The sequence below is a fragment of the Perca fluviatilis genome, chromosome 1, assembly GCF_010015445.1.
Source record: "Perca fluviatilis chromosome 1, GENO_Pfluv_1.0, whole genome shotgun sequence".
Taxonomy (NCBI): Eukaryota; Metazoa; Chordata; class Actinopteri; order Perciformes; family Percidae; genus Perca; species Perca fluviatilis.
The window spans coordinates 41,052,781-41,066,218 of NC_053112.1; the positions used below are offsets into that span (position 1 = coordinate 41,052,781).

The 13,438-nt window shown below is 42.7% G+C and overlaps 1 protein-coding gene across 1 annotated transcript in view; it reads right to left on the minus strand.

The window, feature by feature from the left end:
- Positions 1-12,787, minus strand: part of LOC120558137 (E3 ubiquitin-protein ligase RNF38-like) — a 24,536-nt gene extending 11,749 nt beyond the window's left edge. The window contains 2 exon segments of the mRNA XM_039799055.1: positions 10,954-11,630; positions 12,689-12,787. Of these exon segments, the coding sequence (XP_039654989.1) occupies positions 10,954-11,551 (598 nt within the window). The 5' untranslated portion in view covers positions 11,552-11,630; positions 12,689-12,787.
- Between the last annotated feature and the right edge of the window lie 651 nt (positions 12,788-13,438).

Here is a 13,438-nt window from a genome sequence, read left to right on the forward strand (position 1 = left end):
CTCCCGTTTATCTACAGTACGTTTAATCCTTTTGTTGTTATTGTTCTCGTGAAACTTGGACTTAATGCACAGCAGCAAAAAAACAATGACAACATGTTTGTGAGAAGGGGCGCTGACCTGCTGGCGTACAGCACAAAGTGACTGAAACACATATGGTATACCATCAGAAAACACACACACACACACACACACACACACACACACACACACACACACACACACACACACACACAAATCCTGGATTAGAGAAGCTTTCTGATGATACCGTCGCTTGCATCACGGCTAAGACTTTTACTCTTTTGTTTTTTTCCACAATCCTTTCATCTTTTTATTGTCTTTTCTATTCATTCTGGCTTTTGTTTTTCCCTTTGTCATGGGCACATCTTTAGCTGGGGACGTCCTCACCACAGATGGTGGCAGTGGTATACACACACACACACCAAGGGTGAGCCCTCCCAAGGGCACTCCAGACAAGGCTACCTTTACGATCAAGATCAAGAGAGCTAAACTAGAAGGGAATAGATGCAACAACAACAACAAAAATCCTTTTAAAAGAGCATTTTTCACCTCTCGTCTGTTTGTTTGTGGGATTTTTCCTGCTCACAGCCTTCCTCTTTGAAGAAAAGATGTGATTGACAACAAAGAAGAGAGAAGGGGAGAGAAAGAGAAAGAAGAGGCAGAGTGAGGTTTTCTAACTAAATTCCTCAATCCCTATAAAAAAAAAAAAGCATTTCCTCTCCAATCCCTAGAGCAGGCTAAATAAATGGATTGAAAAGGTTGAGTTAAGTAAAGCTTACAATAGTGTAGTGAAAACCGGCTAAAAGGCTATTTTCACCACGGAGTGCTGGTGAAGCATTCAGGGAACTCACCGGCTGCATAGCGTTCTTCTGTACAACACTCATTCACCGGTCACAATAGGCAAAAATCCAGCTCCCCCCCTGAATATGGTTTCACTTGCGCATTGTCGAAGTCCGGTAAATTGAGTCAGAGACGAGTCATTCAGTCAGAGTCACTCTATAGAGGACAACACAGAAGCGGTTTAAAACCTTTCGATGACATCATGTTCACTGTTGGACAAACAGACTGCACACAGCACAGCACACTTAGTTTAGTTTCTACACTGCAGGCCACAAGAAAAGTTGAATAGTAGGATCGCAGCATGAATTTAAATGCGTGTGGACATTTCTTCTCCTACATCTAGGAAATTGTAGAAAATGCTAATATAGGCGATTTCATGAATATTATAAACTTTAAAATATGTTAATACTTTAAACACACACTCGTCAAGGTATATAGTGGAGACGTATGCACACACATAACAGACACACTGTAGGCAGCGTTGATGTCAATGTTGCAAATGTTGGAGGGAAATAGTAAAAAGAATCACAGAGAAGAGGATGGGTCGAGCAGAGAATTCAATAAAACACTAATAATTGTCAAATTAAAACAATGGGATTTAACAAAAGGGAAACTTGCTTTTAGGTGAAGAAAAAGCACATCCAACATGGACTTGTATTACCTTAAACCATCATAAGCCTTACAAACATGTTCATTATGGACAGGCTTAATTTACAGCAGCTATTTGAAGGTGTCACCCTTTACTGTACCACTACATTGGACCATTTATTTTTTTGAGATTTTCATTTCTAGTGGAATTAACAGGATTGGCAAAGTGTAATTGTATCACTTAGCTAAGCATGGTGGAGAAAAAGAAAAACAGCTCAGAATGCGTGTGCGTGCTTTCAGCAAACTACTTTGACAACAGATTAAATGTAAAGTTGCAATGAGATGGTGTTGGTCACAGAGGGGGGGTGCGACTGTGAGCAGGGAAATTTTTGTATGCTATGTTGGCGTGACGATATGAAATATTTGGACTTAAAAGTAGGCTACTAAAAACAAAAGAGCACTATCCTGTAGTGAAGAGTCAAAGTTATGGGTGGTATGAAGGTGAATGGCAAAGTAATAAGTAATCAACCATAAATTGGCTAAAGTAAAAGTGTGAATAATGAAACAAGTTTACAGACCACACAAAACCATTCCTATACTCATGCCCCAATCACACCTTCCTAATGGCTGTAGAATATTGCCATTGACTTCAGATGTTTGTTTTGGAAAGTAGAAAATATTATGGACATCCATGTAGGGCTGGGTATCGTTAAAAAAACAATTGCCATACCAATACCGGGACTTTGATGCCGGTTCCTAAATTATACTTTTTTTAACTACCAATTTTATAAAATTCTTATAAAAGAAATGACATTACACATAATGGCACAAATCTTTTTCTATTTTCCAGCCCCTACTACGTGAGCCCTGTCTCCGTGTGTAAACGAAGAGTTTTACCTGCGTGTCTCTACGGCGTGTTACATTAGACAGCCAATCACAAACATTATTAGATCTTGGTAGAAGCATGCTGCATACGTATTGGCTCACTGACGACGATGAGATTTAGTGATTGAATGACGAGGCATTTTTCGATACTCGATATTCGGCACCCAGCCCTACATCCACAATACCCGTTGTGTTTAAAGCATGAAGCCGCTTGTTAAAGAAAAGAGGATGTCTTGGAAAGAGGGTGAAAGACAAGGCCAGCACAAGAGTAATGGGAGGTGAGGATGAAGAGGGAGTGTGAAGGAGAGAAACGACCGGGGAAGTAATGTGGGGGACAAGAAGAAGGCAAAGTGACGGTACAGAAGAAGAGGACAAGGATGAGAGGGTGAGAGCACTGAGGAGGAAAAAGGAGATGGGAAGAGATAAAGAGTGGAGGAAAAAGCATAAGGAAGACGACACGAGGGGGAGAGCCTTCAGAAAGGGAAAGAGAGAGAGAGGAAGGGAGCAGGGTGGGGGTTGTGTCTTCCCCTCTTGACTGCTATTGATTTTCTGTAAGCCTCAGAGTGCATCAGCTATTTCTATCCATTTCCTCCACCTCACCCTCCCTTTCTCATCCCTCTCTCCCCCTCCCTCTCCGACTGCGCACAGCTCAGACACCCTCCCCACACATCCTCCTCCTCCTCACACTCTCCCATCACTTCATCACCATGCCTCCCTGCCACCGATCTATTTCCCTATCTGCCGGCCTGTCTCTCTCCCCTATATTCCTGCTGCTTTATCTCACAGCATCCACATTTCCTTGCTTTCCCTATCGCACCATCTCTGCCCATGATCTCCATCAACCTCTCGGTTGTGGTCTTTCTCTATTAAACTTCCCTTCTCGTGGAAAAACACAGGGGAAAGTGGGTGAATAGAACGGGTGTCTGGATAGATAAGATGATAGATAAGTGACAGGCTTACCTAAATCACCAGCTGAACGGTAACAAATGGGAAAAGGACCGGAAAACCTTGTCGAATGCTGCAGAACTTGTACAAATTTACATACAGAAAGTAAAGACAATTTTAGCCAGACATATGTGTAACACACACACACACACACACACACACACACACACACACACACATATAACGCACCTCTCTCTTCACCCCGCCTCCTGAACACATGTCACCGCACACTTCACACCCAGGCGCAAAGCAGAGTCGAGTAACAAGCTGGCACACAGGCTTAAAATAGGCGGGCATGTAACGCCTGCCCAGCCATTACCTGCCTAACACTGCTTCACACAGGCCTGATGGCAAGCATGTGTGTGTGTGTGTGCCTATAGAAATGGGACTGATTCTACCTCTCACCCACTTCATTGTCCTCCTCCATCTATTTATTGTTCTCTCCTTCCTCATTATCTTTCTCATTATCTTCCTCTCTGTATGGTTGCTGCTGAAGTCCTTAAGGTTGCTCCTCCATCACGCACTTGTTCTCAAGTCTGAAAACCGCTTAATACATCACACAGAACACGCGCAGGTGGTTGCACTCCGCATACTTGATCTTCAAGTTATTATGCGTATAGGCAACAGTATTGCTTTGGCCAAAATGAGAATGCACAGGAAACAAAGACACAAAAAAAGTACTTCATATAAATGAGAAAATAAATGCAACTGCATATCCTACCTTGACCAACCAATTACAGCTGGCTTGATTCACACAGCACTACAAGTACACATAATGTAGCTGACATTAGGTAACTTTAGCGCTCTATAACTTAAGTTACCTTTAACCAGCCCAATTCTGTGTGTAAAAACAACAACTACAGAGAGAAACAGAATAACTAAACATGCTTGCGGTCTGGAATTCACAAGCTTTTATACATCCCTTCTCGGGGATCGATTGATATCATTTTTGCTGGGGCATGTTATGATGTTTTGGTACTTCTACACACTCCACACACACCTGAGCTTGGAAGAATGTATTATGCGGTTAACAGAAGCCTTCTAGAATGCTATTTTTTATTGTTGCTATTGTCGGGATTCTGATTGGCTAACGTGGGCTTGAGCTTCTCGTTACACTGCCACCTACAGGTCTGGCGTGCTCTTGACGGCATATACACACGGGTACATATAAACGAACACTTTTCTGAAAACTGAGAGGTTTAAATGTCCGTTTATGAAAATAGCCGGCCACGTGTAAACGTAGCATGAATGCTTGCTCTTGGGGGAATTATTGGGTCTTTGTAAATTATAGAGTGTGGTCTAGACCTACTCTATCTGTAAAGTGTCTCGAGATGACTCTTGTTATGAATTGATACTATAAATAAAATTGAATTGATCAAGTGTGCATCGCAGCGTACACAAGTGTGATATGGACGACTTAAAACCTCTACTGCGCTGAGAAAGGTCTTTTCAGTGAAATGAGACATCTCGTGTCCTGCAGTTTAACTTTTGAAATGAAAATATTTGCATCATATTCTCAGATTCAATGCACACACACACAAAAAAAAATATAAATAAATACAAAAGGGATACAAAACACCGATACATCAAAAAATAAATCCTTCAAAAACGTTTAGGTTTTCTAACGTGTTCTCCAGGCTCCCAGTGCTCGATAAACACTAGCTACTGGAGTATTGCTACTGGTTGATATTTCAGTGGAATATCTCTACTAAAAACATTTGATCTCTTGCAGTAAAAGAAATGTTTTTCTACGGTGACGTTATTCCGTAGGAGGTACATGAACATACACATACTGCTTCACACTCCTTACTCCTCCTGTCCTCACTATCTCCCTCTCCTCCTTATTCCCAATGAAAGACAGAAGCCAGCTGAGAGGGAGTGTTGGAGAAGAGAAAGTCATGGACAGAATGGTAGAGACAGATGACAGTCCTAATTCTCTTCTTCCATCATAAATCTCAACACTAGCACCACAAAGTGAGCTATCAACTCATTAAAACTACATTTTGAGGAGCCGAATGGAAATAACTTGTAAGAAATGTACTTGTGCTGTGACTTTGGGGCAACCAATGCACAATGTGTAGCCCCCAGGATCAATGGCACACACCTTGTGAAGTTGCGCTCCGCGTGCATGACACGCAGAACGCGTCAACGCTTCACTTTAGGCTCAGAGGCTATAGTCAACTTGCGGCTGGTGGTCTTGCCGTGGGATTAACTGTATTAAACCGTAGAAATGCCGCGGACTTTAAAAAAAGTTAAAACAATACTGATCTTTGCTATCAATGTGCTTTTATGTTTTGATGTATTCGCAATGGACACTTATATAATACAATACACCCTGAACGTCATTTATCAGAGTCTGGTTGTTACCCCTGTCTCCTCTACTCCATATATTTATAACGGAGCTAATCGTTGCTAACTGAGCCTTCTCCGTGCCTGAATCCATTAACTGTATTTATGGACTTGAGTCCGAATAAAACCCGAGATTTTATTAAGGTGACTGGAGAAGTTTTAAACTACAACTACTACACTCAGGTGTTTGAATGACAGAAATATTCAGATTAGATCTTAATGAATGCAACAAGGACATGTATAGTAGCCTACAAAACAGTGTGTTTACGATCCCCAAAACAGGGATTAAAACACTTTCAAAAACGAACAATGATCGGGAAAAAAAAATAAACTTTTGCTTGCCTAAGTCTTATATGATTTAACAGGAATTAGTGTGATCAGTGGCTTTTGTACAACAGGTCACCTACATATGTCGACTGTCTGAAAAGGTTTGTTAAAAATCAGTGAATTTAAAAAGGAAAGACTGATTTTGCAAGTAGTATTTTAGAAATAGTCCTTTTGCCAAAATACAACAAAAAAAATGCATGCTTTCTTACAAATACAACGCTACAAAGACAGCGGTTGGATATTCAGTCCATGTACATGTGCAGTGGCAGCTCACTTTGCATAGCCGTTACAACAGAGGCAGAGAGAGGACAACAAAAGGGGGAAATAGGGAAGGACACAGACAGGGGTTATGTTGAAACGACAAGAAAGAGTTGATAAGTGTTGAGACACAGAATTGCTACAGAAGAAACTGGAGCTTAAATGTAAGAGTGAGAGAGCAGTGGCTTGTGAGAAGTGAATCATCTTACTTAGACTTGGTAAAAAGGGGTTAACGACAGCACCGCCATAGATTCCTACAGCATAGGTTTTGACAGAATAGTATAAAAGGTAGGCCTAATATTAAGTTTACAGTCTAGTCAGTGAGAGGCTGTAAGAGAGAGCTCTAAACAACACAAATCCAGCTGCCTGAAGACAAACTCCTTCTGAACTACATCCAGTAGACATTGGAACCAAGGTTTTGCACCCATGTCATAACTAGGATTGAGCATCGTGAACCGGTTCCAACTTAGAAACATTTTAAAAATTACGATTCCTGTGGCCGGGTTGGCTTAGTTGGTAGAGCAGGTGCACATATATAGAAGTTTACCCCTCGACGCAGCGGCCGCGGGTTCGACTCCGACCTGCGGCCCTTTGCTGCCTGTCATTACCCCTCTGTCTCCCCAGTTTCATCTCTTCATCTGTCCTGTCAAAATAAAGGCCAGTAAGTGGCGCTCTAGTGTGGCTTTATTTTACGTTGAATCGAATTCAAAGAATCTAAATCGAGAATAGATAAGAACCGGAACAACCTCCTCCTCCCCCTTAACTCTCTCAACATTCATTCAAGCATTTCTCACACATACTTTTACCTACACTCACAAACACTGCCTCTAGTCTCAGCTCCAACCACCTATATCCCACTCTCTTACAATAATACTCATGACGTCCTGTGTCTCCACCACAGTCTGCGCAAGTCCACCAAACATCCTCCATTTGCCATTTCTACTTTGCTTCAGTGTAATCATCCCTCCTTCATCCTTTCTCTGCACCAGACCTTCCTACATCTCACACTGAACATCCTCCCAACATCAACTCCTATAACTGCCTAATCCAACCAGGGACTTCTTTTAAAAGCAGTTACACACCAACCAGACGGCGGGCCATCAGCAGAAAAGCCAGTCGGACTGATCAGTCGGGTCCCCGAGGTCCAAAAAACTGCCTCAGAACACATGGAGGTGACACCGACTTCAGCGTGCGCTCTGCGCCTGCGCGAAACGTAATACATCTCCATAGCAGCAGGCGGCGCTACTCTGTATTGTTGCCCAAGAAATGAAAACCAGCAGCTGATTGGACGAACGAGTCACGTGGGTTTGTTTTCTCCGGAAATTCAAAGCCAGACTGTCATGGCGGATTGTTCAAAATACAATCTCATATTGTACTAAAATAGTTCACTGAAACATGTTTCTGAAAACATTTTAAGCGAGAAATAGGCCATGCAGCTGCTGAATCTGTCTTCATTTCAGATCGACAAAGGTCAGTTTAAAAGATTTTCGTCAGATTTTGAGAGACTCTAGTCACGCTCATTCCAAAATGAAGGCCGACAGCCCCTCAGACGGACGACGGCACGGAACACACCGAACAGACTCGAGTCACCGACCTCGCCAGACTGTCCAATGGCCGATTATCGGCTTGGTGTGTCAGTGCCCTGAAGCTGACTTTGCTGACCCTTTTCCAGTTCAGTTTTGGCACTGACCTCCCTATTAAATCGACCTTAGTTGAGGCTTTAAGTTAGGCTACATTCTCTCTCCCCCTTTTTTTTTTCCAAACCAGATCAGAGCCCATCCATTGGGATTAAAGCTAATTTGAGATCAAGGTCCTCTACCCCAGAATCTTCTCTTGCTAACCAAAGTGACTACTTTGTTGTTTATTTCGAGTGACAGAGTAGCAGGGAACTTCTGCTACTAGGTCGATCCAAGTGAAAGAGTTTGTCTTTAAATAAGGGGTGTTGCCTGGGTGACAACACAAAGGGAAGTAAAAAATAAATTAAAAAAACAGAGTGCATGTTTCCACTTCTTTTGCAGACAGAAGGATGGAGGGGATAGGAGTGGAGTGGAGTGGAAGGGTAAAGGTAGAGTGGCAGGAGTGTCTGCCCCTCTGCTGCTTTGGGCAATCCATTAAAACGATCCCTCCATTAGACAAATAAGGGAGGAGGCCAGAGAAAATGGACCGGAGGGGTACAGAAAGGGTTGACTGATCCAAAGGGGAGGGAGACATTAATGTGGCTAAGAGAGGACAGGCTGTGACAGAGGTCGGTCAGAATCAGGATAGGATATCAACTGCTACAGAGGAGGTTTTATACCCTTGGACCAATTTGGCAGCAGTTTTATGCATTTGGTGGGAACTCAAGTACTTCTACATTTTCTGTGCTTCTCTTTTGCAGCTTAAGTCTAAATTTTGCAGACATGTGCTCTAAGGAGTCTTTTTACCTCTTAAGACATGATAATTCCCTTCAAATGGTAAGCGAAGTCATCTGAACAGTACATGAGAGAATGTCAAAAAGAAGAAGATAGAAAAAAAGTGATCACTACAAACTGTATAAAACGAGCTTGACAAGGCACAAAAAGGGGCCAAAAGATTTAGAATAGATGACTAGAGAGAGAGAGGGGGGAGGGATTGAAGAGTACAGGATATCATTAGCTTTCATGCCCAACGCAGGTGACTAGCACAGGAAGAATGGTCTAAGTATCTCTCTCACTCTCTCTCAACAAGCGGGGCCCATTCTGGATATGGAGAAAAGGTCTAATAAAAAGGTGTGTAGTGCTGGGAAAGGTCCAGCTAACCAGCTGCTTCACTTGTGTAAGAGAATATTCTTCCTAGGCTTTCTTTGGTTAAGTTAACAATATAAATAGCACTCAAATGCTGTCTGTTTTTTATTTCAAAATAAAGCAACTGCTTCACTTTTAAAGCACTGTTCACAGCTACTAAAGGAAGCATACCCTTTTTTATGTTTTTGCACTTTTGCTACAGTTAGACTTTACTTACACAGAGTACAAATACAAATGTATACATATATTTTTTCTGTATTACTGTTCTTTTGTGGGCTTTTAGGTCTAATTGAAATTAATCTAGATAATGACTATAGAATTTCAAGCCAGCACCTCCCCCTCTAGATCGAAATCCATTTGGATGGAAATACAATACAGTCATTCTATCCATTGATTTATGCTATCCTACATGTCATAGCCAAGCTACTATGACAGACTATGGGTCATAGGTCATGGCAGACCGATCAACTCTGCTGATGACTAGTTCACCGTCTGTGGTGATGCAGTGGGACACTGAGCTCTACTTTTATACCATTTTTTTTTTTTTTTTTTTAATTCACAGTTCTTCTTGGTCTCTGTTTCCAACCCTCAAACCCAGCAAAGCTAGACATAACACACACATTGCTACAAAACCTACAGGCTGGCAGTCCAGAAAGGGCCTTTGTTTGTCTATGTATTTCCGCTGTTTTTTTCTTTTCTTACTATCATTCTCCCATACAGGTAATTCCAGTCCCTATACACAGTTGCTCAGTCTCTCGTGTTCTCATGCATACAGACACATTTTGTTTAAAGGTGTCAGTAAAGACACTGATTGTAAAGTGTGACTGTAAGTGATGCTGTCAGTGTGGAATTTGGACTGATAGAATATTATTTTGTGCTTTCATATACAAATTAGATTAATGCGACTGTGTAGTTGAAGTCGGTGCATGTTAAGTTATGCCAACATAGATATAGAACAATATGTATGCCAACATGCTAAAGACAGAGCAAAACAATGTTTTAGATGAGCAACTAATTATTCTTAAACTAATTTCATTTAGCCTTTACATTTTGATGTATATACTTGGAAGAAATTTGTCTGACTTGTACTATGATTTGTACATAAGGAAATGTTAAAAAAAAAGTTAAATCAATTTTCTTTTAGCGTTTTAATTTCTTTCATTCTGAAATTACCACTTAAAAAAATATTCATCAAAACACAGCAGGAGACAACTACCAACTAAGCATTTTCCTAACCTGAGAAGCCTGTTAGGTGTGCTGAAAGAAAAGCTTTCCCATGGCCTCACTGAATGTGAAACTCTAGCTGCGCTGTTTCTATGTTGTGTGGTTCAGTGCACTGAATTGGCTGTGTCGGAGTGGCCTCACTCATGTGTTCTACACCAGAACCAGTCCATGCACACTCGCTAAGATTTCAGGCCACAAAGCCAAGCCCCTGGGTTATCCATCCATGTTGTACCTATACCTAGCTTAGACAAAGATAAGCATGTTCACACTGTAGACTTGTTACCTAGCTACATCAATGTTTGTGTAGTTGACTAAAAGTAGACATGCCACAGAGCCTTAAGAAACACGTCATGGGTAACTGCACAGCAGTTCAATAAGCTTGAGGCTACCCCAGACTGCTATTTTTCATTTACCTACTGTATGTGTGCAAACTGTGCACCACATCCACACTGCAGCTGTGGCAAGCACATAAAACACCGTCTAATTAGAATGGAACAAATGTGTTCACACATGCAGACACTTTTGTCATGCCATGCCTACCACCCTCGCCCGCCCGCCCCCCTCCCTCCCTCCTCCTCTCAATATGCCTCTAAAAACCTCCCCAAGGTATTAAACACCTCGACTTCAATCACTTCAAATTGGCGCTTATGTAAAGACAAAAGTCAAATAAAAACGTGCGGTGCGACTCATCTACCTATCATGATCGAGGGTACACTACAATACACCGTCAGTGACAATGACAAGTCGGGACATTTACCTGCCGCCGGGATGCGGTGCGCTCCGGGAACCGAAGAAAGCCTCTGAGTGCCGGGAGAGGCGTTACTTCCTGGGGCTCGCGACTGGTTCTCCGGGTGGTTGCTGTGAGCTCCAAGTGGTGCGCAACCGGCACCGTGTTGCTGCTGTGGATGTAGTTGCTGCTGCTGATGGTGGTGGTGGAGGTGATGATGGTTAGATCCCATGACTCCGCTGCCGGTAATTACATTGCCATTCCCACCACCGTACTGTTGGTAATATCCAGAACGAGAACGCGATCGAGTCCTTGGGGGCTCCATGGCCATTTGGTGGGGGTGAAGTGGATGGAAGAGAAAAGAGGAGGACGCGGCTGGGGACTGCGGCGGAGAACCGTTGGTGGAACCGGGCTGCACAAAGCCCCTAGCGCCGCTATGGCTGAAACTATAGCCCCCGAGTCCTCTGCCCCCCTCCGCGCCCCCGTACTCTGTTCGCTCCGCCGACTCCGCCGCCCCCGCCTCGTCGAATAAATCAGCCCCTTTAGGGACAGGCTCCGGGGTGGAGGGCAGCCGGGGGCAACCTCTAGGCTCCTGAGTCGTTGGCTGTCCAGCGGCTGCGATTGGCATTTCCTTTTGGGGGATTTCCTCTGTTTCTTTTTTTCTGCGTTTTTCCTCTCGTTTCCTCTCACAGAAGAGCTTTTAGTCACTGTTTAAAAATACAAAGTTGGAGAGTGGCTAACAGTTAAACTGGGCTCTTTGTCACTGTTCACACAAACACTCAGTGTCAATCGTAATTGCTTATTTAGACAAGCATGTGTTTCCAACTTTGAGGCAGCTACTTCCCTCAAGCAAATATCCTCTACACTAAACCGACCGTCTCTGTCTCAACTATGTCAGTGAAGTAACGTTAACGTAACTAAACACAGCGTGACGTTAAATCCCCCAACTGGTTCAACAACTAGCTAAACATCGTCGTCTACTCGACATATCGATATTCTCGCGTTTTTAACTGAAACACAACTGTGGCCGTGAGTCGGGTATACTGTAAAAAAAACAAATATGTTACAACTCTCAAAGAATAGCAAACGACAAATCTCATGGTTCACCAGCAACGTTTAGTTTATAACAACATAGCAATGAGTAACGTTACGGCCATGGCTCGCTAGCTCACAGGAAGCTAACGCTGGGGGGACATGCTAACGTAAATGCGCATAGCATTGCATACTGTGGTAAACGCGTTATTCCGCTTATTCTAACCGTACAACAACCTTGTTAGCATACCCGGTCGCTTTCTCATAACCGTAATAATCCCCTTACTGAGTTTAAAGCAACTTTGTCCACTTTAAAAAACATTTAAACTTGTTTTGCAAGTCTGCGTAATGTCGTTCACTAGCTTGGCAAGCCAAACCAACCCCTCCTCCTCCACCGACCAACACATAAAAAAACCCCGTAGCTAGCCACCCACGCCTCGAATCCCTTTAAATTGCTTGGTTAATGTTAACAAAACAAAATTGCTTTTAAAAAAAACGTATTCGGTCTGATTTCATTGAGTTAAGGTGACCCGGTAATGTTTCCCCAGAAACGGGCAAGCAGCAAAGCGCACAGAGAAAGATTTTAAAAAAGTGGTCAACCTAAAATTACAAAGAAAGGACCACAGCTACAATTAACACGATCTTAAGAAATGACCCCGCCTCTGAGTCTACCACTGAAATCCGGTCTAATTTCCCTGCCCTGATAAGTTTTTTTTCACAACAACTTACCTACAATGCGCTCTCATCGACTGTACTCATGACTCGGATCTGTCGATAATATGGTGAGCCCAGCGTGTGTGTGTGCGCCCAGTGTTCGCTTGGTGTCAGCGTGAAATGTGACAGACCGTCAACGCTCAAGTCGGATTTCACCAGGCACGCCCAATCGATACCAGAAAACAGAAAACGTTTGTAGTTGCTTTTAGCATACACCTCTCCCACACGTTCGCCGAGAACAGATGAACACGAAACTATATTTAAAAGTGTTTAATGTGGTTTGTTTTAGTTCACTATGCTCTAGAACCACGAGTTTACTGGCAATATGAATAGTTGAGGATCGGTAATCGATTATGTCTCCTGTTAAATCAGAAGCTGCGGATAGCAGAGAGGCAGGCTATACGGGGCTTTAAATTATTTATTTACAAATACCAAGCCTACCCATTGCAGCTGTTTCTTCTGGAGCCGAAAGTTCGCTTTAAGAATAAGTATGTGCTGTGTTTGCAGAAGTTGCATACCATTTTACAGTGTCTAGAAAACAAAACAGATACAGGAAGAAAATAAAGAGTGACCAAATTGGTTTATTTAGCCCACGTCTGATATAACTTGGCCTAATTCAATTTTCACCATCAAGGGTAAAAGAGGTTAGTCTGCTTGTGTGACCTTGTGCTTATGAGCCACATTTCTCACGGATAGAAGTTTGTGCATGTGTCATCACTACACACCAACTGAGCTCCTTATGTTGTTATAATATTTAAATGTGTTGGAA